The sequence below is a fragment of the Bos grunniens genome, chromosome 22 (genome assembly GCF_055505025.1).
Source record: "Bos grunniens cultivar Pamir isolate PY7600 chromosome 22, Bosgru_T2T1.0, whole genome shotgun sequence".
Taxonomy (NCBI): domain Eukaryota; kingdom Metazoa; phylum Chordata; class Mammalia; order Artiodactyla; family Bovidae; genus Bos; species Bos grunniens.
Window position 1 is genome coordinate 61,077,270 of NC_141186.1, and position 25,494 is coordinate 61,102,763.

The 25,494-nt window shown below is 48.8% G+C and overlaps 1 protein-coding gene across 32 annotated transcripts in view; it reads left to right on the forward strand.

Annotated features, from left to right (window-relative positions):
* CFAP100 (cilia and flagella associated protein 100) overlaps positions 1-25,494 on the forward strand; it is a 79,339-nt gene that overhangs the window by 22,196 nt on the left and 31,649 nt on the right. For 13 of the 32 annotated variants that reach the window (XR_015151986.1, XR_015151989.1, XR_015151995.1 and 10 more), the window contains 4 exons: positions 925-1,060; positions 2,022-2,227; positions 2,999-3,092; positions 3,882-4,167. Coding sequence is in view for 16 of the 32 variants with exons in the window: in XM_086369028.1 (XP_086225154.1) it covers positions 925-1,060; positions 2,022-2,227; positions 2,999-3,092; positions 3,882-3,995 (550 nt within the window). In the remaining 16 variants the exon portion in view is untranslated. Of the gene's footprint in view, positions 1-849; positions 1,061-2,021; positions 2,228-2,998; positions 3,093-3,881; positions 4,168-4,200; positions 6,936-7,864; positions 8,397-25,494 lie in introns of those variants that run through there. The other 19 variants (XR_015151988.1, XR_015151985.1, XR_015152000.1 and 16 more) reach the window with 7 other exon arrangements.

The following is a 25,494-nucleotide window of genomic DNA, read 5'->3' on the forward strand; positions in this document are numbered from 1 at the left end:
GTGACCAGTGTCCTGTTCACTCTGGTCAGGACTGGCATGCTGCTGCCCATACTGGCCAGACCCATGTCAAGTATAAGAGCCAGGGTTCCTGCTCCAGAAACCCCAGCAGATAATGCATGTCTGCCATGAACATGAAAGACTTAAGAAAAATTTAATATGTTTCATATAAAAGGTGATTGTTGCAATCCTATCCCTAGTGAAAATGAAAGTCGTTCAGCCGTGTCTGACTCTTTGCAACCCCGTAGACTATACAGTCCATGGAATTCTCTAGGCCAGAATACTGGAGTGGGTAGCCTCTCCCTTCTCCAGGGGATCTTCCCAACCCAGGGATCGAACCCAGGTCTCCTGCATTGCAGGCAGATTCTTTACCAGCTGAGCCACCAGGGAAGCCCGTAAGAGGATTATAAACTCGGGCTCGCAAAACCCTGTCCAGTGAATGTCCATGGCAGCATTGCTCCCAAGAGGTTAAAGGTAGAAGCTGCCTAATGTCCGCAAAGCTTGGTCTCCCACACGGTGGACCACAGTGGTCGTAAGCAGACACGAGGCTCTGACCAGGCACGTTACAGGACAGACGGACCTGAAAACGGTGCCGGGTGAGAGAGCCAGACACGAAGGGACAGGTGCCGGGGCTCCGTATTTATGTCCAGGAGAGATGGAGTGGAGGGGGCAGGCTTATCTCCAGTTGATGACACTGTCCTGAAACTAGATTATGATGGTCAGGAAAAAAATTGGACATTTCGAAAGAATTTTATGGAGAATTATATACCTCAATAAGGCAGATTTTGGTCCCCCCCCCCCTTTTTTAGCATGGATTATTAAAGATGTTAGATTTCCCCTGCGTCTCACCAGGGCCTCTGAGGCTGGGGCTCTCGGCCCTCAGCATGCGGCAGGGCCAGGAGGCTCAGAGGTGCTGGTGCCCTTCAGGGACCGGGAGGTGAACCAGCTGAAGCAGTGGATCACCACGCTGATGATGTCCATCGCCAAGGAGGAGGAGACGGCCGCAGAGCTAGAGCTCAAAGCCCGCGTCTTCCATTTTGGCGAGTTCAAGGGTGATCAGGAGGTAGGGCCCCTGGACGGGCAGATGGCAGCGGTGGGCACGTGGCCATAGCCCCAGTAGAGGGTGGAGTCATCCCTGCCAGAGGGGCCCAGACCGCGGGAGAGCCAGCCCGGAGGCGCGTGCTTCTCCGGGGCTGCTGTGGTCCTTGCCACTCGCCAGACTCTGGGCTGGACCCACGGGCACTGCTGGGCAAAGGCCTGGGCCCAAATCAGAGCCATGAGCTTATGGCCCGTGAATGCGTAGCGCCCCAACACGCCTCCTCCATCCCTCCTTCCTTCCGTGAACTCATCTGCTTCTTAAGCACTCAGTGTGTCTGGAGGTGACCCTTCAGGGAGGCAGGCAGGCATGTCCCCAGCCAGGCCGGGAGGGTAAGAGAGCACAGAGCCCAGGGGTCCGGGGCCTGCACCCAGCTTCCTAGGTCGTTGCTGTTGAGAGCCTCCTGCCTGCTGGGCACTGGGCCAAGTACCCGGAGGCCCGAGAGTGGGCTGGGCATCTACCCCCAGACTATCGGGCACTAGCTGTGCCCTGTGCCCTCTGCCCCTCCCCCGCCCTCTTGGCCACCCCCGGGGACAGGGGTGTTGTGTCTTCTGAACATCAGAACAGGCTGGGGCGGGGGTGGGGTGGGGGGCTGATCTAGCCCAGCACTATAGAAAGCAGGCCACAGAACGTGATCCCGGGGGGAGCTGAGGGCAGCGCAGGGGCAGAGTAGGTCACAGGGCCTCAGAGGGCACCCCGGGTCCAGGCAGGAGCCCCAATAGGCACTGGGACCCGGGATCTGGCTGACCATAGAGCCCCAGGGCGCGGCCCTCTGCCCAAGAGAAGCCCAACTGTCCAGCTCTGTGCCCCCTGACTTCCCGAGCACCCCCTGCCAGCTCGGCAGAGCCCCAGGAGGTCAGCTGGCTGAGGTGTGGGGGCAGCCCGGGCCTGCGCGGCCCCGCTGGAGGGAGGCCTGCCCGCCTCACAGGACAAGCTGCTGGAGAGTCTGAACTGCAAGGTGCTGGACGTCTACCGGCACTGCGTGGGTGGCCAGCAAGAATCCAGCCTGGGCACCGTGCAGATGCTGGCCACCATCGAGCACCAGCTGGACGAGCTGCTTGAGAACCTGGAGCGCGTGCCCCCAGCCCGCATCGAGCAGGCCGAGAAAGCCAAGGAGAAGGAGAGGCGCCTCCGGTGCGTGGCGGGGAGCCCTGCACACCCCCGCCAGCTCTGGGCTGGCCCTGAGGACAGGGGCACGCCCTGGGGCTCCCCGCTAGGAGGGGGGTGTCTGGGGTTCAGACGGGGCCACAGGCTCAGCCCAGTGGGGAAGGTCCCTCCATTGGGAGAGGCATGTGGTGGCCTTAGGGACCCCGGGAGCGAAGTGATGGGTGACCCCCCCACCTCCCACGCCCAGCCGCCAAGGAGAAGGGAGAGCGAGAGGCATTTTCTGGGCAAAAAGCTGTACTGCCTGAGCCCAGGGAGGGAAAGGGCTGGCCTGGGAGCCACTGAAGGGGAATCAGCAAAGGGTGTGCCCCATGGGCCCAGTGGGGTGCAGGCCAGTTCCTGGTCACCTGGGTCATTCCGTCCCAGCAGAGTCCTGAGGCACGGCCATCTGTGATCAGCCATGTCTTTCCCACACACAAGGGCTCTCCCCCTGGGTCCCCAGACCCTGCTTAGGCAGGCACTGGACAAAGGTTTGGTGGCCTCAAGTACAGACAGGAGGACTCCGGACTACTGACCTTGCTGGGGCCTGGGCTTTCAAGGGTGGCGATGCATCAGTGACCAGGGAGGGGAAGCCAGGAACCTGGGCCTTCCAGCGGGAGATGAGCCCTGAGCCAGGCCCTCCCAACCAACCAGGGCCAGAGCCAGCAGGGAGGTGGGGCGCCGAGGCCTGAGGCTGCGTGGGGAGGAGCTGGTAGCCTTCTCCGGGCCTCTGGTCCTTAACCTCGCCGTTCCTGCACCCAGACTCCGGGAAGAGAAGGCGAAGCTGCAGAAACAGCTGCAGGAGGAGCGACTGCTGCGCGCACAGGCGCGGGCCCAGGCCGAGGTCAAGAAGAAGGTAAGAGAGGCCCCGAGGAGGCGTGGCCCGGGGGCGTGGCAGCCCCAAGGGGCGTGGCGGCATCGAGGGGGCGTGGCTTGGAGGGCTCATGGCTGCAGACTCGCCAGGCCTCGCCCACTTTTGTAGATACACTTGCTGGGGTCCTATGGGGAGACAGGTCACCAGAGCAATGTCAGGGTGGAGCCAGGGTCCCCATTCTCAGGCCTGCCCCGCCCCCCGCCCCTGAGGACCTGCTTCCTCCGGGCAACCTCCCAACCCTCCCTAGGAGCACAGGTGCCCACAGCTCAGTGCCCCCTGGGGGTCCCACCTACATTCCAGCCAGACCCCAGGCCAAGGCCATCACCCCTCACTCACTGAGGGTCCCCCAGCCACTGCGTCTCCCACCCACAGCGTACGGGCCAGAGTAGCCACTGGCCTGCTAGACTTGTGGTCCCTAAAGAGTCCCGATCCTGACCCTGGCCTGAGGACCAATGTGGATCCCATGGGGTCTCTCCTGATCCTCGTGGCGGGAGAGATGTCCCTTTAGCCTGGCGTCTCCCAAGTCTCCAGGTGCCTCCTTCCTCCCCCACCCCCACTCACCCAGCACCCTGGCGTGCAGGCCAGATAGATTTCCCTACCCCGGCCATCTCGGAGGCCCTGGCCAGCCCGCAGACCACACATGACCTCAGCCACCGGAGAGGCTGGGCTGGGCCTGGGCTCCGGGCTCCCGTGCGTTCAGGGCAGGTGTCCAGGCCTCAGCCCGGGTGCAGTGAGGCCGGGGTGCAGGCTCACGGGGTCCCCTCCCTGCAGCGGGGCAGGAGGCTAGTGTGCCGATCCCGGCCACCTGCCCTGAAGACCAAGGAGCAGTCCAAGCACGAGCTGATGGACAAGGACAGGGAGGAGCACCTGTTTTTCTTCACGTAGTGCGCGGGCCTCCTGCTGGCTGAGCAGAAGCAGACGGAGGTGTGGGGAGCAGAGGCAGAGTCTGCACGCCTGCACGGGCCCCTCACCCCCCACGCTATGCCTTCAGACTCAACTGAAATAAAAGCTGTGTCGCTTGGGTACTGTGTCTTGGGAGGCAGACACAGTAACACAATGTCAGTCTCCCCTCATTTGTCACTTAAACCAGGAAATGATAAGGAATAGAGGAAGAGATGGTTAGATGGCATCACCGACTGGATGGACTCGAGTTTAAGCAAACTCCGAGAGATAGTGGAGGACAGGGAAGCCTGATGTGCTACAATCCATGGGGTCCCAAAGAGTCAGACGTGACTTCGTGACTGAACAACAAAGATAAGGGATGAGCCCATTTGGATTTCCTCTCAGTCAGCTGCTGAGACAGACGTGGGTGGGATCAATTGCAGTTCAGCACAAGGTGAGATGGGAGATGAGCTGCATGTTAACCTGAGGTGACGGGGTAAAGCCTCCCTGTGAACCGAGGTGCTGTGTGAGATCCACCCTAGACCCACCTGGGATCTTCTTCAGCTCCACCCAGTGCTGATGGGCTGTAGGATGGCTCCTGGCTGCCAGAGCTCGTGTGGGAACAAGCGCTGCTACACTTGAGGCGGGATGTGGGCCGAGACCCGGCTCTCTGAGACGAGTCGTGCGGTTCATCCATTTTCTACCTGAGGGATGTAGAGGGTCCTCTCTAGGTGGGGACTGAGCGGAGGCGTGGGGTCAGCTCATCTGCATCGCGGGGTGAGGCGTGGGGCAGCCCCGGCTCCACCGTGGGGTGAGGCCTGTGGTCAGCTCATCTCCACCACAGGGTGAGGGGTGGGGTAGCCCCCGCTCTACAGTGGGGTGAGGCGTGGGCCAGCCCCAGCTCCACCACGGGGTGAGGGGTGGGTAGTCCCACTGTGGGGTGAGGTGTCGGGTCAGTCCCCTACTCCTCCATGGGGCTAGGTTTCAGGTCACACCCAACGCCACCATGGGGTGAAGTGTGGGGTCAGCCCCAGCTGCACCAAGGGCTGAGCTATGGGGTAAGCCCCACCGTGGGATGAGGTGTAGGGTCTGCTCCAGCTCCTCCATGTGGTGAGGTGTGGGCTCAGGCCCAGCTCCACCGTGGGATTAGGTGTGAGGTCAGTCCCCAGCTCCTCCTTGGGGTGAGGTGCTGAGTCAGTACGAACTCCACTGTGGGGTGAGGTGTGGGGTCAGCCCCCAACTCTTCCGTGGAATGAGGTATTGTGTTAGACACCAACTCCTCCGTGGGATGAAGTGTTGGTCAGCCCCAGCTCCACCGTGGTGTGAGGTGTTGGGTCAGCCCCACCGTGGGGTTAGTAGTGGGATCAGTCCTAGCTCCACCATGGGGTGAGGTCGGGGTCAACCTCATCGTGGGTGAGGTGTGGGATCCGCCCCCAACACTTCGGTGGGGTGAGCTGCGCAGTCAGCCCCAGCCCCACTGTGGATTGTGGTGTGGTAAGGGAAGAGGAGAAGGGGACGACAGAGGATGAGATGGTTGGATGGCATCACCGACTCAATGGACATGAGTTTGAGCAAACTCTGGGAGATGGTAAGGGACAGGGAAGCCTGATGTGCTGCAGTCCGTGGGGTCGCAGAGTGTGGGACACGACCTGGGGACTGAACAACAAACAGGTATTCATAAGCAAAACTCTTAAGGTTGCTATTGCAGGGTATGGCCACAAGGCGGCAGGATTTTTTTCATGCCTAGTTGTGATTACCTTGGAAATGAAAGCTTTTGAGTTTTAACTCAGGACTGTAATTTAATATGGAATGTACTTGAAGAAACACCCAAAAGCTTGTGTTCTTCCTGAACATTCTTATTTATTTTAATAATTTTTTTTTATTTATTGGCCGTGCCATGCAGCTTGTGGGATCTTAATTCCCTGACCAAGGATCGAACCCTCGCCCCCTGCTTTGGAAACACAGAATCTTAACCACTGGACTGGAGGGAAGTCCCCCGAGCATTATTTTTAAATTAATCTTTATTTTTTATTGTAGTAACATTGATATACTATGTGTTGGTGGCAGGTGAACCGAATGTATTTTCTATTTTGTTGCTGTTATTCAATCGCCAAGTCATGTCTGATTCTTTTTGTAGGAGCGTTCCCTTTTTGCCAGGCCCTGTTACACTGGTAAAACATCTGTTTGTGTATACATAAGTGTACATAGTTATAAGTGTCTAGATACATAGATATATAAATGTCTATATGCATAGATATATAGATATATAAATACTTAGATATATAGAGACATAAATATCTATATACATAGACATAAATATCTATGTACATATAGACATAAATATGTACATACAGATATAAATATCTATTATAGATACATATAGACATAGGTATTTATATACATAGACATATAAATATCGGTATATGTGGAAGATGGTCACACAGTGGAAAATGCAAGAGACAACCTTATAGACAAGTTAGGTGATACAGATAGAGGCATTTACAAGATCATACTAGGAGAGAGAAACATAAACAGTTTCAAAATAAAGAGAACAAATCTCACCATGATTCATGTAACTAGTTGTAACCTGGTGGCAATAAACCAAGTCTACAGGGGAGTCTGTAGATGATGGCAAATTCTGGAAGGGTCAGATAGTGAAAACAAGTTAAATGTTTCACCTTTGTTTCCAAAGTATACCTTATCAATGTATGGATTCATACTTGTTGATACCTCCGAAGTATGGATCATCCTGTATATCCTCATATGCCCACATCCAACTGTCTCAACTCAAATCATCCAAGCATAACTCCAGCTTGTTGCAACTCCAGTCAATTGTTGCAATTTCATGCAAAAGACACATTGTGATTCATTTGTATTGACCAGTAAAGGCAAGATTTCTGTCTAATTTTTTTTAGAGGCCTTAAAAATCATTTAAAATTTCAACTCTTCTCCTTGCTTCACTTTGTTCTGATTCGATTGACATGGGAAAAGCTATGGAAAGAGTGTTTAATATAATCTGAACTCACCAGGTGTATCTATTATTTGGTGTACATGAAGATCTGAGAAGTAGATTTTGATGGATATAAAAAGAAATATTGTGGATGTAGAACATAGTTAGAAATTGCGAGAGTCATTTGACCAGAGAGCAATCACAGTGGATCAACTTCATCTCGCACACCCATGAGGACAAGTTTGTCTTGGTAATAACATCAGCAACTGAGGAGTTAAAAGTGTTATCACTGTGAAAAATGATTATGAAAAGAAATCTATGAAATGTTTTCATAGATAGAACACAACTTTCCAAGAGGCTTTAAATTTCAGGTAGATGTTTTATGATTTGAATCTTGAGTGGATTACAGACTCTGTGTAAGTTTTACAGACTGTTCAAAGTAACATTCTATTCCATCCTGGAATGAATACATTACCTTTTGACTCATGCATTTGTGGCACACCTAATCAGACTTAGAGACGGTCTGTGTTGGAGAGTGCTCTAAACCAGTTTGTGCACACCTGCAGATCTGACAAGAAATGTCACTCTCATGCTGTTGCTGCTGTTCAGTTGCTAAGCTGTGTCTGACTCTTTGTGACCCCATGGACTGCAGCACGCCAGGAATCCCTGTCCTTCACCATCTCCTGGAGATTGCTCAAACTGCTGTCCATTGAGTTGGTGATGCCACCCAACCATCTCTTCCTCTGTCGTCCCCTTCTCCATTTGCCTTCACTCTTTCCCAGCATCAGGGTCTTTTCCAGTGGGTTGGCTCTTCACATCAGGTGGCCAAAGGATTGGAGGAGCTTTGGTTTCAGCATCAGTCCTTCCTATGACTATTCAGGACTGATTTCCTTTAGGATTGACTGGTTTGATCTCCTTTCAGATCAAGGGACTGTCAAGAGTCTTCTCTAGCACCGCAGTTCAAAAGCGTCAGTTCTTCAGTGCTCTGCCTTCTTTGTGATCCTACTCTCACATCCGTACATGACTACTGCAAAAACCAGTAGCTTTTACTCTCACATGCTGCTGCTGCTGCTGCTGAGGCGCTTCAGTTGTGACCTGTGTGACCCCATAGACGGCAGCCCAGCAGGCTCCCCCGTCCCTGGGATTCTCCAGGCAAGAACACTGGAGTGGGTTGCCATGTCCTTCTCCAATGCATGCAAGTGAAAAGTGAAAGTGAAGCTGCTTAGTCGAGTCTGACTCTTAGCGACCCCATGGACTGCAGCCCAGCAGACTTCTCCATTGATGGTATTTTCCAGGCAAGAGTGCTGGAGTGGGGTGCCATTGCCTTCTCCCATATGGGATATCAAATTTGTTTTCACACATTGCCTGCTATATTTAAACTCTTGGTTCCTACTTCATGTAACCATGTAGTGTTGTATTTAAATCCAATTTGAAACAAAGCTTTATTTTAAGAAGGTTTTGCTTACCAGCAGTGTTATTTTCACCAGAACCTCTTACCTTGCTGTGACATCTCAAAACTCAGAAACTCTCACGTGTTGGTATGATATCCATTTCACTTTAGCAGAGTTTGAACAGAGAAGTGAAAAAACCAGCGAGCCCGTTTTATCAGGTTCCTCCAGGCAGAAAATTGAAGCTTGATGTTGTTCAGTCACTCAGTCACGTCCGACTCTTTGTGACCCCGTAGACTGCAGCACTCTGGGCGTCCCTGTCCTTCACCATCTCCCAGAGCTTGCTCAAACTCATGTCCATTGAGTCGGTGATGCCATCCAACCATCTTGTCCTCTGTTGTCCACTTCTCCTTCTTCCCTCAGTCTTTGAAATTGAAACTGTTAGAAGACAGAGTTCATGCAGCTTATGGGCTCCTTGACTCAATTTTTTTGCAGGAATTTTCTTAGGTATTTTTTCAAATGTGACCTTTCCTTCATATAATAGCAAATAACAGAATTAGAAGAAACTAATTTGAAATGATGGATTGTTTCTACCCTGACAATCTGAACACAAAGGAACCAGTGGGAACCACAAAGATCTGGGAGCCAGGCTTTTAAGAATATTTTAGGTTGGCAAATGATAACTAGTATGCTTTAAATTTTAACAATTTTTATTCTGATAAAGAATATCCTTTTCTAGAAGGCTTCCAGTGTGGTTGCCTCCTGCTGGAAGCCTTGGATGATAGAATCAGGGTACTTCCTGTCTGTCTGTACAGGACCCCGGGCTCAACTCTAGAAATCCCTGGATCTCCCCTGGATCCTGACCACCACGTGCCTAAAGATACTGGTAACAGTTTTGCTCTGGCTGTTGAACTGTTTAATGACAAAGATTCTTTCAGTTTCCTGATTTGGGTGACATGTGGAGCCCAGTGATGATTTCTTCTTTAAGAAACTTATGTGCTAGCTCCTACACGAGGGTGAGCCCCCTGTCCAACGATGAGAGACCCTGCCTGGGTATGACCTGTGCCTCCAGGGAGAGCAATTTTATGCTAGTTTAAACCTGACCAAGTTCTGTCTACATGGTGGATTTAGACCTCTCTGTCTTATTTAGGGGCTTCCCTGGTGGCTCAGATAGTAAAGAATCTGCATGCAGTGCAGGAGACCTGGCTTCGATCTCTGGATCGGGAAGATCCCCTGGAGAAGGGAATGGCAACCAACTCCAGTATTTTTGCCTCGAGAATCCCATGGACAGAGGAGCCTGGAGGGCTACAGTCCATGGGGGTCACAAACAGTCAGACATGACTGAGCGATGAACACTTTGACTTTTCAATCCTGTCTGCACTGATTATGTTTAGACAAGACTGCGTGCTTTCTACAATGAGAATATTTCCACCTGACTGTTCTGTGTGCACTCAGATGTGGAGACCTGGGTGCAGACTGGCCTGGCCTCTGTCCTGGAAAATTCCGTGCCTGTGTCTGAATGTCAGTGCTCAGATGTCTGGGGTCTGGAGCTGAGGTGGCTTCTCTGGGTGACGTGCCCTCCTCTGAGTGGGGCTCCATGGCCCTCCCAGGGGTCAGTGCTGCGGTTGGGCTCTCAGTCTTTCCTCCTGAGGTTCACCTGCCCTGGGGCTCATGGAGACCCCACAGGTGGGCTGCCTGGTTTGCCAGCAGATTCGGTTTGAGTAGGGAGGCAGCCTCACCTGGTAAATTGATTCCAGGGTGCAGGGATCCAGCAGAAAACCAACGGGCAGCAGGTGAGGTTGCTATGTGATTGCCTTCCAGTCGGCCATCCCTGGTCAGCAGAGCCCAGACCTGCCCCTCATCTTCTAGCCCTGCGCCTGGTGTGTTTTCTCAACACCTCAGTGGGAAAACAAAGAACTGAGCCTGCTGGAACTGAGGTAGTGTGTTCAACATTATTGTGACAGCTGTTAAAACAGTATCAGACAGAACCAAAGGGCAGGAGAGGAGGACTTCTCTGGAACAAGCATGGGGCGAGGAGACCCACCCTACGCTTCTTTCTACCATCCCAGGAGGTTCCAGGAACCCACTCGTTTCTGCCATAGGGGCCCAGCCATCAGAGACCTGGTGTCCTAACCAAGGGTCATGCGACCCCAGATGCAGGGTCTGGGGATTTGTGTGGGTCTCACCCTAACCACGTGGGTCCGGATCCTGTGCCCGGAGACCCTGTGTCTGCTCTTCACCTCAGTGTGTCTTGCCCCTCGGAGATTCCCAACATCTGAACTGAGGGTGTTGCCCTAATTAACCAGTGGTCCTTTTTCTTCTTTCATCTTGGGACATTCACATGAGGTGAGGCGCCTTTGAATGGGTTGCTGCTCTGTGTTCTGCTGAGTGAAAACCTTTGGTGGTGTCATATTAATGGCATAGTGTATCACATGTCAAATCCATAGGATCGGCACTGTCTGGGGTTCCCTAGATGGATTTCAGGTAATTTTTAATTTTTATTTTCTATTGGAGTCAAGTTGATTTCTATTGTTTTGTTAGTTTCAGCAGTACAGGAACTTAATTCAATTTTACATAGAAGCGTATCCATTCTTTCTCCATTTTTTCCCTCATATAGATTATTGCAGTCTGTTCAGTAGATTTCCCTGTTCTATTCACTAGGTCCTATTTGATTGTTAAATATTAGTGTGTATAGTTAATCCTAAACTCTTAATTATCCCTTCTGTCTAACTTTCTTTTCATAATCATAGTTTGATTTTCTCAGGCTGTGAAGTCTGTTTTGTACACTAGGTCATTGGTGTGAATTTGTAGATTGCACCCGTAAGTGAGATCTCATGATGTGTCTCTCTCTCTGAGTTCCCTCACTTCTGTGATGATTTCTTGGTCCATCGTGCTGCTGCTGCACCTCATTTCCCTGTTTCATGGTTGAGCAGTATTCCAGTGTACAGATGTACCGCCTAGTCTTCATTATCCCGTCAGTGGACCTTCTGGTGGATTCCACGTCTTGCCTGTTGAAATAGTGTTGCCCTGAAAACCAAGGGGCACGTGTTGTTTTGAATGGCGATTTTCTGTGGACCTGCACTTCTCTCGTGGCTCATCTGGTAAAGAATCCGCCTGCAATGAGGGAGACTTGGGTTTGATCCCTGGGTTGGGAAGATCCTCTGGAGAAGGGAAAGGCTACCCACGTCAGTGTTCTGGCCTAGTGAATTCCATGAACTGGATAGACCATGGGGTTGCAAAGGGTCAGACACGACTGAGCAAATTTCACTTCACTTTCTCTGGACCTAAGCCCATGAATGGGATTGCAGGGTCATGTGATACCTCTATGTCTGTGTTCCTTGGAAGCTCCATGCTGTTTTCCGCAGTGGCTTCACCATTTACGTTCTCAAAAAGATTGTAGGAGGGTTTCATTTTCTGTACATTCTTTGCAGATCTTTTATTTTATTTCTTTATTTTATCTTTATTCTTTGTAGAACATTTTGACGCTGGCACCGTGGCCAGCGTGAGGCGGTACCTCGTGGCAGCTCCGAGTGGCACTGGTCTAATAACTGCTGTCGTGGAGTGTCTCTCCATGCGCTTTTATCATTTTATGCTTTGTGTGTGCAGTTTACCCCTTGAAAGAGGCTTCCTGAATCTTGGCCCTGTTTGGAATTCTTTTCTGATGAAATACCCCAGGATGTTTCTTGAGGGCAGATGTCATTTAAAGCTCTGTCAAACTTGTGACTATTTAGAGCCCTTCAGCACCTGTTTTATGGCATCCCTGCTTGCTCAGTGGTAAAAGAATACACCTGCAATGCAGAAGACTTTCAGGAGACCTGGGCTCAATCCCTGGGTTGCGAAAATCCCCTGGAGAAGGAAATGGCAAACCACTCCAGTATTTTTGCCTAGAGAATCCCGTGGACAAAGGAGCCTGGCAGACTGTAGTCCATGGGGTTGCAAAAAGATGTGACTGAGCAACTGAACAACCACGATGGCACCAGGTTTAACAAGTATGTGCGGATCTGTACCAGCTAATTACTCCCCCACCCCCGCCACCTTTCCATTTTGGTAACCGTAAGTTCTAAGTCTGTGAATCTGTCTTTTGTAATGAAGTTCATTTGTATCCGTGTTTAGATTCCACCAGAAGTGATGCTCTATATTATTTCTCTTTCCCTTTCTCAGTTGCTTCACTTAGTTTGATCACCTCAAGTTTCTTCCCTATAACTAGAAATGGCATTATTTCATCCTTCTTTATGTCTGAGTAATACTGCATCGTGTATATGCATCTCATTTTCTGTATCCATTCGTCTGTCCTTGTGCACTTAAGTTGCTCCTCTGTCTTGGCTGTTGTACCTAGGGCTGCCATGATCGTTGGAGTACAGGTGTCTTTTAAAATTTTGCTTTTTATTCTGGATCTACTTCTAGGTATTGGGTTTCTGGGTCACTGGGTACTTGCATGCTTAGTTTTTAAAAGAACCTCCTTAATGTGCTTTTGAACTATGGTTGGAGGAGACTCTTGAGAGTCCCTTGGACTGCAAGGAGATCCAACCAGTCCATTCTGAAGGAGATCAGCCCTGGGTGTTCTTTGGAAGGAATGATGCTAAAGCTGAAACTCCAGTACTTTGGCCACCTCATGTGAAGAGTTGACTCATTGGAAAAGACTCTGATGCTGGGATTGGGGGCAGGAGGAGAAGGGGACGACAGAGGATGAGATGGCTGGATGGCATCACTGACTCGATGCATGTGAGTCTGAGTGAACTCCGAGAGTTGGTGATGGACAGGGAGGCCTGGTGTGCTGCGCTTCATGGGGTCGCAAAGAGTCAGACACGACTGAGCGACTGAAGTGAACTGAATTCAGATGACCATTAACTACTATGGGCAAGAATCCCTTAGAAGAAATGGAGTAGCCCTGACAGTCAACAAAAGAGTGAAATGCAGTACTTGGCTGCAGTCTCAAAAAAGACAGAATGATCTCTGTTCATTTCCAAGGCAAATCATTCAATATCAAAGTAATCCAAGTCTATGCCCCAACTTCTAATCTTGAAGAACCTGAAATACCAATTCTATGAAGGCCTACAGGACCTCCTAGAACTGAGACCAAAAAAAGATGTCCTTTTCATCACAGGGGCTGGAATGCAAGTTATCTGTGGGGAATCTCTACTTTTCTCCCTGGACTTTTTGCCTCAGAAGGTTGAGTGGAGTGGTGAGCATCGGGTCCTTGTGAGTTATTTATATCAGATACACTTTTCTGTGAATATAAACAGGAAGATAGTGAGAGAGTCAACTCCTAGGCAGGTTGATAAGAAATCCAGGGGTCCCCAAGGAGAGAGGGGTCTGGAGTGCTGGAGGAGGAGGAAAGGACAAATTTTCCCTCCTACATTCCTTGGCCTCGAACTGATGATTACACAATAAACAACTCAGTTTAAACTCTGCACTAAGGGTCATATGACAACAGTGTATCCTGCTTGAGGACAGTTTCTCCTTCCTGAAAACCTGGCTAATCGTGTTATCTTAAAATGTAAATTATGAGAGTGGGTCTAGTAGATCTTCACAACCTCCAGACATTCTTTTGATTCATTGTAGTAACTAATTATGGAGAAGGAAATGGCAACCCACTCCAGTACTCTTGCCTAGAAAATTCCATGGATGGAGGAGCCTGGTGGGCTACAGTCCATGGGGTCGCAAAGAGTCGGACATGACTGAGGGACTTCACTTCAATAACTAATTAAAAAGTATATAACTCCCTTGCTAACACTAGAGAAGGGGGCACTCTTTCTGCCCTCTTCTGATGTCTATGTCAGAAGCTTTCTCTATCTCTTTTATACTTTAATAAAACTATTACACAAAAACTCTCAAGCCTTGTCTCTGGCCCCGGGTTGAATTCTCCTCCGGAGGCTGAGAATCCCTGCGACTTTCATGGTTCAGCAACAACCTTTCAACAGGAGATAAATTTTATGAATTATCTCTTAGAGATAAAGATTTCTGTGCATATGTCAAAGGAAGGAATGAAGGAAGGAAGGCAGAAAGAGGATTATCTTCATGGATTGCTTGTTAGATATATTGATTTCTTGTCAATTTAGGTTCAGTTCAGTTCAGTTGCTCAGTCGTGTCCATCTCTTCGCGACCCCATGAATCGCAGCACGCCAGGCCTCCCTGTCCATCACCAACTCCCGGAGTTCACTCAAACCCATGTCCATCGAGTCAGTGATGCCATCCAGCCATCTCATCCTCTGTCGTCCCCTTCTCCTCCTGCCCCCAATCCCTCCCAGCATCAGGGTCTTTTCCAATGAGTCAACTCTTCGCATGAGGTGGCCGAAGTACTGGAGCTTCAGCTTCAGCATCAGTCCTTCCAATGAACACCCAGGGCTGATCTCCTTCAGAATGGACTGGTTGGATCTCTTTGCAGTCCAAGGGACTCTCAAGAGTCTTCTCCAACACCACAGTTCAAAAGTATCAATTCTTCGGCGCTCAGATTTCTTTATAGTCCAACTCTCACATTCATACATGACCACTGGAAAAACCATAGCCTTGACGAGACGGACCTTTGTTGGCAGAGTAATATCTCTGCTTTTCAATATGTTATCTAGGTTGGTCATAACTTTCCTTCCAAGGAGTAAGCATCTTTTAATTTCATGGCTGCAATCACCGTCTGCAGTGATTTTGGAGCCCAGAAAAATAAAGTCTGTCACTGTTTCCACTGTTTCCTCATCTATCCGCCATGAAGTGATGGGATCAGATGCCATGACCTTAGTTTCTGAATGTTGAGCTTTAAGCCAACTTTTTCACTCTCCTCTTTCACTTTAATCAAGAGGCTTTTTAGTTCCTCTTCACTTTCTGCCATAAGGGTGGTGTCATCTGCATTTCTGAGGTTATTGATATTTCTCCTAGGAATCTTGATTCCAGCTTATGCTTCTTCCAGCTCAGCATTTCTCATGATGTACTCTGCATATAAGTTAAATAAGCAGGGCGACAATACACAGCCTTGACGAACTCCTTTTCCTATTTGGAACCAGTCTGTTGTTCCACGTCCAGTTCTAACTGTTGCTTCCTGACCTGCATACAGGTTTCTCAAGAGGCAGGTCAGGTGGTCTGGTATTCCCATCTCTTCAGAATTTTCCACAGATTATTGTGGTTCACACAGTCAAAGGCTTTGGCATAGTTAATAAAGCAGAAATAGATGCTCTTCTCAAACTCTCTTGCTTTATCCATGATCCAGCGGATGTTGGCAATTTGATCTCTGGTTCTTCTGCCTTTTCTAAAACCAGCTTGAACATCAGGAAGTTCATGGTTCACGTACTGCTGAAGCCTGGCTTGCAGAATTTTGGGCATTACTTTACTAGCGTGTGAGATGAGTGCAATTGTGTGGTAGTTTGAGCATTCTTTGGCATTGCCTTTCTTTGGGGTTGGAATGAAAACTGATGTTTTCCAGTCCTGTGGCCACTGCTGAGTTTTCCAAATGTGCTGGCATATTGAGTGCAGCACTTTCACCGCATCATCTTTCAGGATGTGAAATAGCTCAACTGGAATTCCATCACCTCCACTAGCTTTGTTCGTAGTGATGCTTTCTAAGGCCCACTGGACTTCACATTCCAGGATGTCTGGCTCTAGGTGAGTGATCACACCATCGTGATTATCTGGGTCATGAAGCTCTTTTTTGTACAGTTCTTCTGTGTATTCTTGCCACGTCTTCTTAATATCTTCGGCTTCTGTTAGGTCCATACAATTTCTGTCCTTTATCAAGCCCATCTTTGCATGAAATGTTCCCTTGGTATCTCTAATTTTCTTGAAGAGATCTCTAGTCTTTCCCATTCTGTTGTTTTCCTCTATTTCTTTGCATTGATCGCTGAGAAAGGCTTTCTTATCTCTCCTTGCTATTCTTTGTAACTCTGCATTCAGATGTGTATATCTTTCCTTTTCTCCTTTGCTTTTCGCTTCTCTTCTTTTCACAACTATTTGTAAGGCCTCCCCAGACAGCCATTTTGCTTTTTTGCATTTCTTTTCCATGGGGATGGTCTTGATCCCTGCCTCCTGTACAATGTCATGAACCTGTGTCCATAGTTCATGAGGCACTCTGTCTATCAGATCTAGGCAGGGAAAAGGCTAATAGAGTTTTGCCAAAAGAACGCACTGGTCATAGGAAACACCTTCTTCCAACTACCCAAGAGAAGACTCTACACATGGACATCACCAGATGGTCAACAGCGAAATCAGATTGATTATATTCTTTGCAGCCAAAGATGGAGAAGCTCTATACGGTCAGCAAAAACAAGACCGGGAGCTGACTGTGGCTCAGATCATGAACTCCTTATTGCCAAATTCAGACTGAAATTGAAGAAAGTGGGGAAAACCACTAGACCATTCAGGTATGACCTAAATCAATTTAGGTACAGACCTCCTAATTTGTTCCATCCCTTCACTTCAGTTTTTTTTTTTTTTTTTTCTGGAACCATTTGTTTGATTTTGAATCCTCAGAGTCTCTTTCTGAATTGTAAGTTTGTTGACTTGAACACCCTCTTTCCGTTTACTGGACAATGCCTTATGTACCATGCTCTACGTCTGCCTGGCTGGCTCCCCTTAGTGTGTGGCCCTTCAAAGTCCATCCCTGTGACTACTAGTGTCGCAATTCCCTAGCTTCAGTGACGGTTTTACATGAGTGAGAAATAGTCTACCATATAAACATAGCACATCTTGTGTTCGGTTGCTCAGTTGTGTCCGACTCGTTGTGACCCCATGGACCACAGCACGCCAGGCTTCCCTGTCCATCACCAATGCCCAGAGCTTGCTCAAACTCATGTCTGTTGCATCGGTGGTGCCATCCAACCATCTCATCCCCTTTTCCTCCTGCCTTCAATCTTTCCCAGCATCAGGGTCTTTTCCAATGAGTCAGGTCTTCACATCAGGTTACCAAAGTATTGCAGTTTCAGCTTCAGTATCAGTCCTTCCAAAGAATATTCAGGACTGATTTCCTTTTGGAGGGACTGGTTTGGTCTTGGATTCCAAGGGACTCTCAAGAGTCTTCTCCAACACCACAGTTCAAAAGTATGAATTCTTTGGTGTTCAGCTTTCTTTATGGTCCAACTCTCACATCCATACATGACTACTGGAAAACCATAGCTTTGACTAGACAGACCTTTGTTGGCAAGTATTGTCTCTGCTTTTTAATATGCTGTCTAGGTTGGTCATAACTTTTCTTTCAAGGAGTAAGCATCTTTTAATTTCATGGCTGAAGTTACCATCTGCAGTGATTTTGGAGCCCCAAAAAATAAAGTCTGTTACTTTTTCCATTGTTTCCCCATCTATTTGCCATGAAGTGATGGGGCCAGATGCCATGATCTTAGTTTTCTGAATGTTGAGGTTTAAGCCAACTTTTTCACTCTCCTCTTTCACTTTCATCAAGAGGCTCTTTAGTTCTTCTTTGCTTTCTTCCATAAGGGTGGTGTCATCTGCATATCTGAGGTTATTGATATTTCTCCCAGCAATCTTGATTCCAGCTTGTACTTCATCCAACCTGGCATTTCTTATGATGTACTCTGCATATAAGGTAAATAAGCAGGGTGATAATATACAGCCTTGACGTACTCCTTTCCCAATTTGGAGCCAGTCCATTGTTCCATGTCTGGTTCTAACTGTTGCTTCTTGACCTGCACACAGATTTCTCAGGAGGCAGTTCAGGTGGTCTGATATGCTCATATTTTGAAGAATTTTCCACACTTTGTTGTGATCTACACAGTCAAAGGCTTTGGTGTAATCAATTAAGCAGAAGTAGATGTTTTTCTGGAATTCTTTTGCTTTTTCTATGATCCAGTGGATGCTGGCAATGTCATCTCTGGTTCCTCTGCCTTTTCTAAATCCAGCTTGAACATCTGGAAGTTCACACTTCATGTACTGTTGAAGCCTGGCTTGGAGACTTTTGAGCATTACTTTGCTAGCTTGAGATGAGTGCAGTTGTGCAGTAGTTTGAACGTTCTTTGGCATTGCCCTTATTTTGGGTTGGAATGAAAACTAATCTATTCCAGTCCTGTGGCCACTGGTGAGTTTCCTAAATTTGCTGACATATTGAGTGCAGCACTTTCACAGGATCATCTTGTAGGATTTGAAATAGCTCAACTGGAATTCCATCACCTCCCCTATCTTTTTGGTAGCAATGCTTCCTAAGGCCCACTTGACTCTCATTCCAGGATGTCTGGCTTTAGGTGAGTGATCACACCATCATGGTTATCTGGGTCATGAAGATCTTTTTTGTATAGTTCTTCTGTGTATTCTTGCCACCTCTTCTTAATATCTTCTGCTTCTGTTAGGTCCATACAATTTCTGTCCTTTATCAAGCCCATCTTTGCATGAAATGTTCCCTTGGTATCTCTAATTTTCTTGAAGAAATCTCCAGTCTTTCCCATTCTATTGTTTTCCTCTATTTCTTTGCACGGATCACTGAGGAAGGCTTACTTATCTCTCCTTGCTCTTCTTTGAAACTTTGCATTCAAATGGGTATATCTTTCCTTTCTCCTTTGCCTTTCACTTCTCTTCTTTTCTCAGTATTTGTAAGGCCTCCTCAGACAACCATTTTGCCTTTTTGCATTTTTTTTCCCCCTTGGGGAAGGTCTTGACCCCTGTCTCTTGTACAATGTCATGAACCTCTGTCCGTAGTTCTTCAGGCATTCTATCAGATCTAACCCCTTGAATCTGTTTGTCACTTCCACTGTATAATCATAAGGGATTTGATTTAGGTCATAACTGAATGGTCTAGTGGTTTTCCCTACTTTCTTCCTTTTAAGTATGACTTTGGCAATAAGGAGTTCATGATCTGAGCCACAGTCAGCTCCTGGTCTTGTTTTTTGCTGACTGTATAGAGCTTCTCCATCTTTGGCTGCAAATAATATGGTCAATCTAATTTCAGTATTGACCATCCAGTGACGTCCATGTGTAGAGTCTTCTCTTGTGTTATTGGAAGAGGGTGTTTGCTGTGACCAGTGTGTTCTCTTAGCAAAACTTTGTTAGCCTGTGCCCTGTTTCATTTTGTACTTCCAGGCCAAATTTGCCTATTACTTCAGGTGTTTCTTGACTTCCTACTTTTGCATTCCAGCCCCTATAATGAAAAGGACATATTTTTTGGGTGTTAGTTCTAGAACATCTTATAGGTCTTCATAGAATCTTTCAGTTTCAGCTCCTTCAGTATTATTGGTCGAGGCATAGACTTGGATTACTGTGATATTGAATGGTTTGCCTTGAACAGAAATCATTCTGTCATTTTTGAGATTAGACCCAAGTACTGCATTTTGGACTCTTGTTGACTATGAGGGCTACTCTATTCTTCTAAGGGATTCTTGCCCACAGTAGTAGATATAATGGTCATCTGCATTAAACCCACCCATTCCAGTCCATTTTAGTTCACTGACTCCTAAAATGTCAGTGTTCACCCTTGCCATCCCCTGTTTGACCACTTCCAATTTACCTTGATTCACCGACCTAACATTCCAGGTTCCTATGCAATATTGGCCTTTAGAGCATCGGAGCTTGCTTCCATCACCAGTCACATCCACAACTGGGCATTGTTTTCACTTTGGCTCCGTCTCTTCATTCTTCCTGGAGTTATTTCTCCACTCTTCTCCAGTAGCATATGGGGCACCTACTGGCCTGGGGAGTTTATCTTTAAGTGTCATATATTTTTGCCTTTTCATACTGTTCATGGGATTATCAAGGCAAGAACACTAAAGTGGTTTGCCATTCCCTTCTCCAGTGGACCATGTTTTGTCAGAACTCTCCACCATGACCCATGCGTCTTGGGTGGCCCCACACGGCATGGCTCATAGTTTTATTGAGTTAGACAAGGCCGTGGCCCATGTGACCAGTTTGGTTAATTTTCTGTGTTTATAGATTCTACCTGAACAAAAGCAAAAGGGCTCGAGTCTCACTACTATTTCCCCATACAGCATCACACAAACCCCCAATCCAGACTGATCTTTTCAGGGTCCACAGTACACTGCTGAGGGTGCTTATATGCCAGGAGGCAGCATTGACAGGAAGCAGGCTTGAGCTAAGATCCCCAGGACCAGCAGAAGTGAAGACTGGCTTAATTTTGCCTTGAAATTCCTAGCGGCCTTGATCCCACAACATAAGGTTGTCCCAGCCTGACACAGCACACACTAAACCTTTAAAAATTGTTCAGTGAAGGGCACCCTGCCAAACTGTTTTGACCTCACCCCAGTTCAGCAGTGGGACTCAAGCCTGCTCGGCCTCCAGGGATGGGATAGCATCCCAAGTCAGGGAGGTTGGACATCATACAGTAGGCACTGCGTTCCTCCCCTTTCTTTAACATCTTGCCAGTACTACCTGCAGCATATCCAGTCGACCTGCTGTGACGGTTGTCACTTTACTGTCGCCTGATTCAGGTATGAAGTCATCTCTGGGTTTTCTCTATGGTTCTGGGGGTACTATCTGCCTTAGGAGGTGGAGCAGAGTGCTGAGCATCAGGTCTTTATGCCTTTTCTACCTCAGATACCCTTTTTTTGCCAATGGAAAGCAGGAAGATAACCGATAACTGGTCTGGATAATCTCTTAGAGCTACAGAGTTGTACATCTGTGTGGATGGAAGGGAAGAGGAAAGGGTACAGTCCACGTGGGTGATTCATTACAGGACAGATCTGCTTTCATTTTGGGTAATTACCCGCTGATTTGTCCCAGGCTGTGCTCTTTCTTTCTTTCCGAAACGCTCTCTTTGACTGAACTCTCAGCATCTCTTTCTGGGATGTTGATTCGTTGCCTCCCATGTCTGTCCTCACTTGGCCTAGACTTCATATACTCGGATCTTCCTCTGCCTGCCTGACTACTCTTGGCCTCCTTCCCTTCATGGGCCAGCCATCCGTGTCTCCCAGGGTTAGAGTTCCCTACTTTCTGTGTCTTTTTTTCTGAGTGAGAAACCGTCTACTGGATCTATGTACAACACTTTGTTTAAGCTTCAGTCTCTCGTTGGGGGTTTTGCGACGTGCGTGTCTAGGCTCCTGAGGAAGCAGTGCTCGAGGTTAGTTGGGCTGATGTGCCTTTTGATCGATGGAGCTCTCAGGAGACAGGCCAAGGTGCGGGAATGACCTTAGGCCTGACTTGAGAGGGTTTCTTTCAGGCATTCAGAGACTGTCTGTCTGCATTCTAGTGGCTGCTGTCAGTGGGTGTTTCCACCCACAGCCTAGGGCGACTCTTCCTCCAGACTCTCTCCCACGCTGATTGCCTATAGCCCTGCCATGTTGGCTTTAGTGAGTGTTGCAATGTGACTTCCCATTGTCTTTTCCATCTGCATCCCTGCAGTAATCAGGGATCCTGAGAGCCTTGCCTGGTGGGGAGGTTGGGTGTGCCTGTGCTTTTCTGTTTTTTCTTCCTTTCTTCTCCTTTAAGGCTGTGAGGACAGTTTTCTTTTGGCAGTTGTCTTCCTGAACATCCACTGCCATTCCCTGTGGGCAGCTGGCTGGGAATCCCAGGCCTTTTGTGTTGAACTGAGGTGCCTGTGGTCATGTTGTAGTTACAGGAAATGTCCACAAGGAGGCAGCACTTTGCCATGCCCTCTGGATCCTGGGGGCAAGCGGACCCTTAGGGCCAGCTGGCCTCCTGGGCTGTGCCATAAATGAGTGGGATGTGCCTGAGCAAAGAAGACCAGGCCTGAGTCTCACTCCTTTCCCCTACAGCATCTCACAAACAGCAAGTCCAGACGAGTCCCTTCAGGGCTCACTGTGCACTGCTGGGAGTTCTTAGGTGTCTGAAGGCTGCATTCTCAGGCAGGAGGTTGGAACTGGGATCCCCAGCACCAGGAGAAGGAGAGGCTGCCTGAAATAATCTCAGATACGCACATGACAGCACCCTTATGGCAGAAAGTGAAGAAGAATTAAATAGCGTCTTGATGAAAGTGAAAGAGGAATGTGAAAAAGCTAGCTTAAAACTCAACATTCAAAAAACGAAGATCATGGCATCTGGTCCCATCACTTCATGGCAAAAGGATGAGGAATCAATGGAAGTGGTGAGAGTGTTTTTTTTTTTTTTTTTTTTCTTCTTGAGCTCCCAAATCACTGCAGTTGGTGACTGCAGCCATGAAATTAAAAGACGCTTCCTCCTTGGAAGAAAAGCTATTACCAATCTGCTGCTGCTGCTGCTGCTAAGTCGCTTCAGTCGTGTCCGACTCTGTGCGACCCCATAGACGTCTGGCAGCCCACCAGGCTTCCCCATCCCTGGGATTCTCCAGGCAAGAACACTGGAGTGGGTTGCCATTTCCTTCTCCAGTGCATGAAAGTGAAAAGTGAAAGTGAAGTCTCTCAGTCGTGTCTGACTCTTAGCGACCCCATGGACTGCAGCCTACCAGGCTCCTCCGTCCATGGGATTTTCCAGGCAAGAGTACTGGAGTGGGGTGCCATCTAGACGGCACATTAAAAAGCACAGACATACTTTGCTGACAAAGGTCCATCTAGTCAAAGCTACGGTTTTTCCAGTGGTCATATATGGACGTGAGAGTTGGACCATAAAAAAACTGAGCGCCGTGGAATTGATGCTTTTGAACTGTGGTCTTGGAGAAGACTCTTGACAGTCCCTTGGACTGCAAGGAGATCTAACCAGTCCATCCTAAAGGAAATCAGTCCTGAATATTCTTTGGAAGGACTGATGCTGAAGTTGAAGCTCCGAAACTTTGGCCACCTGATGCGAATACTGACTCACTGGAAAAGACCCTGATTCTGGGAAAGATTGAAGGCAGGAGGAGAAGGTGATGACAGAAGATGAGACGGTTGGATGGCATCACTGATTCAATGTACATGAGTTTGAATAAACTCTGGGAGTTGGTGATGGACAGGGAGGCCTGGTGTGCTGCAGTCCATGGGGTTGCAAAGAGTCGGACATGACTGAGTGACTGAACTGAACTGAACTGAGGCAAAAAGGGCCTGACTTCCTCAGCTCTAACTGACTCTGGCGATCCCAGAACCTCTTATTTAAAAATAGGAATTTTGCTTTGGCTCGATTTATACATCGAAAAAGGTCAGTGCTGAATGCCTTATAAAAACTTTGAAGGCATAATAATTTAACTCTGAAGTTACAGAACAGAACTTCCTAATAGAAATTTCCAGCTAGTGGAGAGGGGAACCCCATAGGGTCATGCCTTGAGAACTGTGCCCCCTCCTTTGAGGAGTCCAGGGGCTTGCAATCAGGACTTAGTGATGAGGAACAGAGGTGTTAGGATCTTGTCAAAAACAGCCCTTGGCTGGTGTCAGTAGCCCAGTAATTGAGTCTAGTGGTTCAGTGACTCTGTGGCCTTCTGATATGTAACTCCAAGGGGAAGGGAGTGCTGTAAGGGTAAGCAAAGGGTAATATGTGTAACACTGTGTCCTTACATGGCAGGGAGAGAGACAGAGAGACACACAGACAGAGCAGGCAGTATTTTAGAAGAGAGAATTTGCTGAGAACAGAGGACTGAGGTAGGGAGGGCCACTGAGGAGACAGCGAGCAGACTTCCTGACTGACCAGGAAGAGCTGACCCCTTTCATGGGCTTGCAGCCAGTTGTTATGGTCTTAGGACAAAGTTCCTATGAGATGGGATGGTGTTATCATTGGCTGGGGGTCTTTTGATTGCCTACTTTGCCTAGTATGGAGATTGGAACTTGCTATTTAGGGACAGAATGTGAAATGAAAAGTGAAGTGAAGTCGCTCAGTCGTGTCCGACCCTTCACGATCCCGTGGGCTGTAGCCCACCAGGCTCCTCTGTCCATGGGATTCTCCAGGCAAGAATACTGGAGTGGGTTGCTATTTCCTTCTCCAGGAGATCTTCCTGATCCAGGGACTGAACTTGGGTCTCCTGCATTGTAGGCAGATGCTTTACCATCTGAGCCACCAGGGAAGTCCAAGGGACAGAATGACTCACGACAAACGGAATGACCCTTGAAAGTGGTTGTCATGGAGCTTAGCTAATTCTGGAAATATTGCCCTATGACCCCAGCGTGTGGTTCCACAGTTTATGCTTCAGAAAGACCACATTGGGACGGGGTGTGAGATACACCGTAGGGGCAGGGAGCTTTGCTAAGGCCTGATGGAGGGAGCAGGCTTGAGCAAAGGTTGTGGCCATAGAGGGAAGTCAGTGTGGTGACTGGCCGTAGGCTCTGGAGGGGGAACTGGCAGTCACTGGGGCACGAGGAAGTGGGAGACTGGGAGGCCCTGCGTGTCTGGTCTCAGCAACCAGGGGAGGCTGGGCTGTCTCCTGGGTGTGGAAGCAGCAGGATCACAGTCCTCTGAGAGGCCTCTTGACCCTCCAGGTGAGATAGGGATGCGGTGGCTGGATAGATGCGCCTGGTCTGGGAGAGGGTCCAGGCTGGAAATGTCACTGGAATCGTTGCAAGAAGAGGAGAGGCCAGGCAGAGGCATGTGGATCACAGCAGGCTCCACGAGGGTGACTGCGGTGCAGTCCTGGTGGAATCAACTCAGCCGGAAAGGACTGGCTGGCAGGAGCTCAGCTTCTGTCTGTTCCTATAAAACTCCGTGTCAGAGTCTGAAACCCTATTAGGAGACTTCTGAGCCCAGCGTTGCGTGGTTTCTTCAGAGGGTGTGTGACCATGCTCAGTCATGTCTGACCCTGTGGACTGTAGCCCGCCAGGCTCCACTGCTCTTGGAATCTTTGAGGCAAGAATACTGGAGTGGGCTTCCATTTCCTCCTCCAGAGAATCTTCCCAACCCAGGGGTCAAATCCCCTTCTCCTGCATCTCCTGCATTGGCAGATGGGTTCTTTACCACTGAGCCACCGGGGAAGCCTTTTCATCAAAGGATCCCTGGTGGAAAAAGAAATTACTACAAGCCCCGCTCATGTCCCCACTCGAGATGAATTGTATCAGGGCACCGAGGCTCACAGCTGTCAGGGAGCTCCTGCCCTCAGGACTGGTCTCCTTTCTTCCCACCAGCTGCTGGTTAGAGGCCCAGGCACCCCCATCCTGGCTCCAACCTCCAGGGCCTGGGTTCTGGGACAGCTTAGGGGAAAGCAAGACCCTCACACTCCTGTACCTGCCTGGGGTCAAGAATGTCTTAAAATCTGCACCTCACAGATCATGGGGTGTTTCCAGCAGGTATGGGGGGAAAGATGGGGCGTGAGGTTCCTACGTGTGCAGGTCTTCTCCAAGACCACAGTTCAGACCCCACTGCAGAGGTCTGTGAGTTTCCCCCAGCCAGTCAGCTCCCC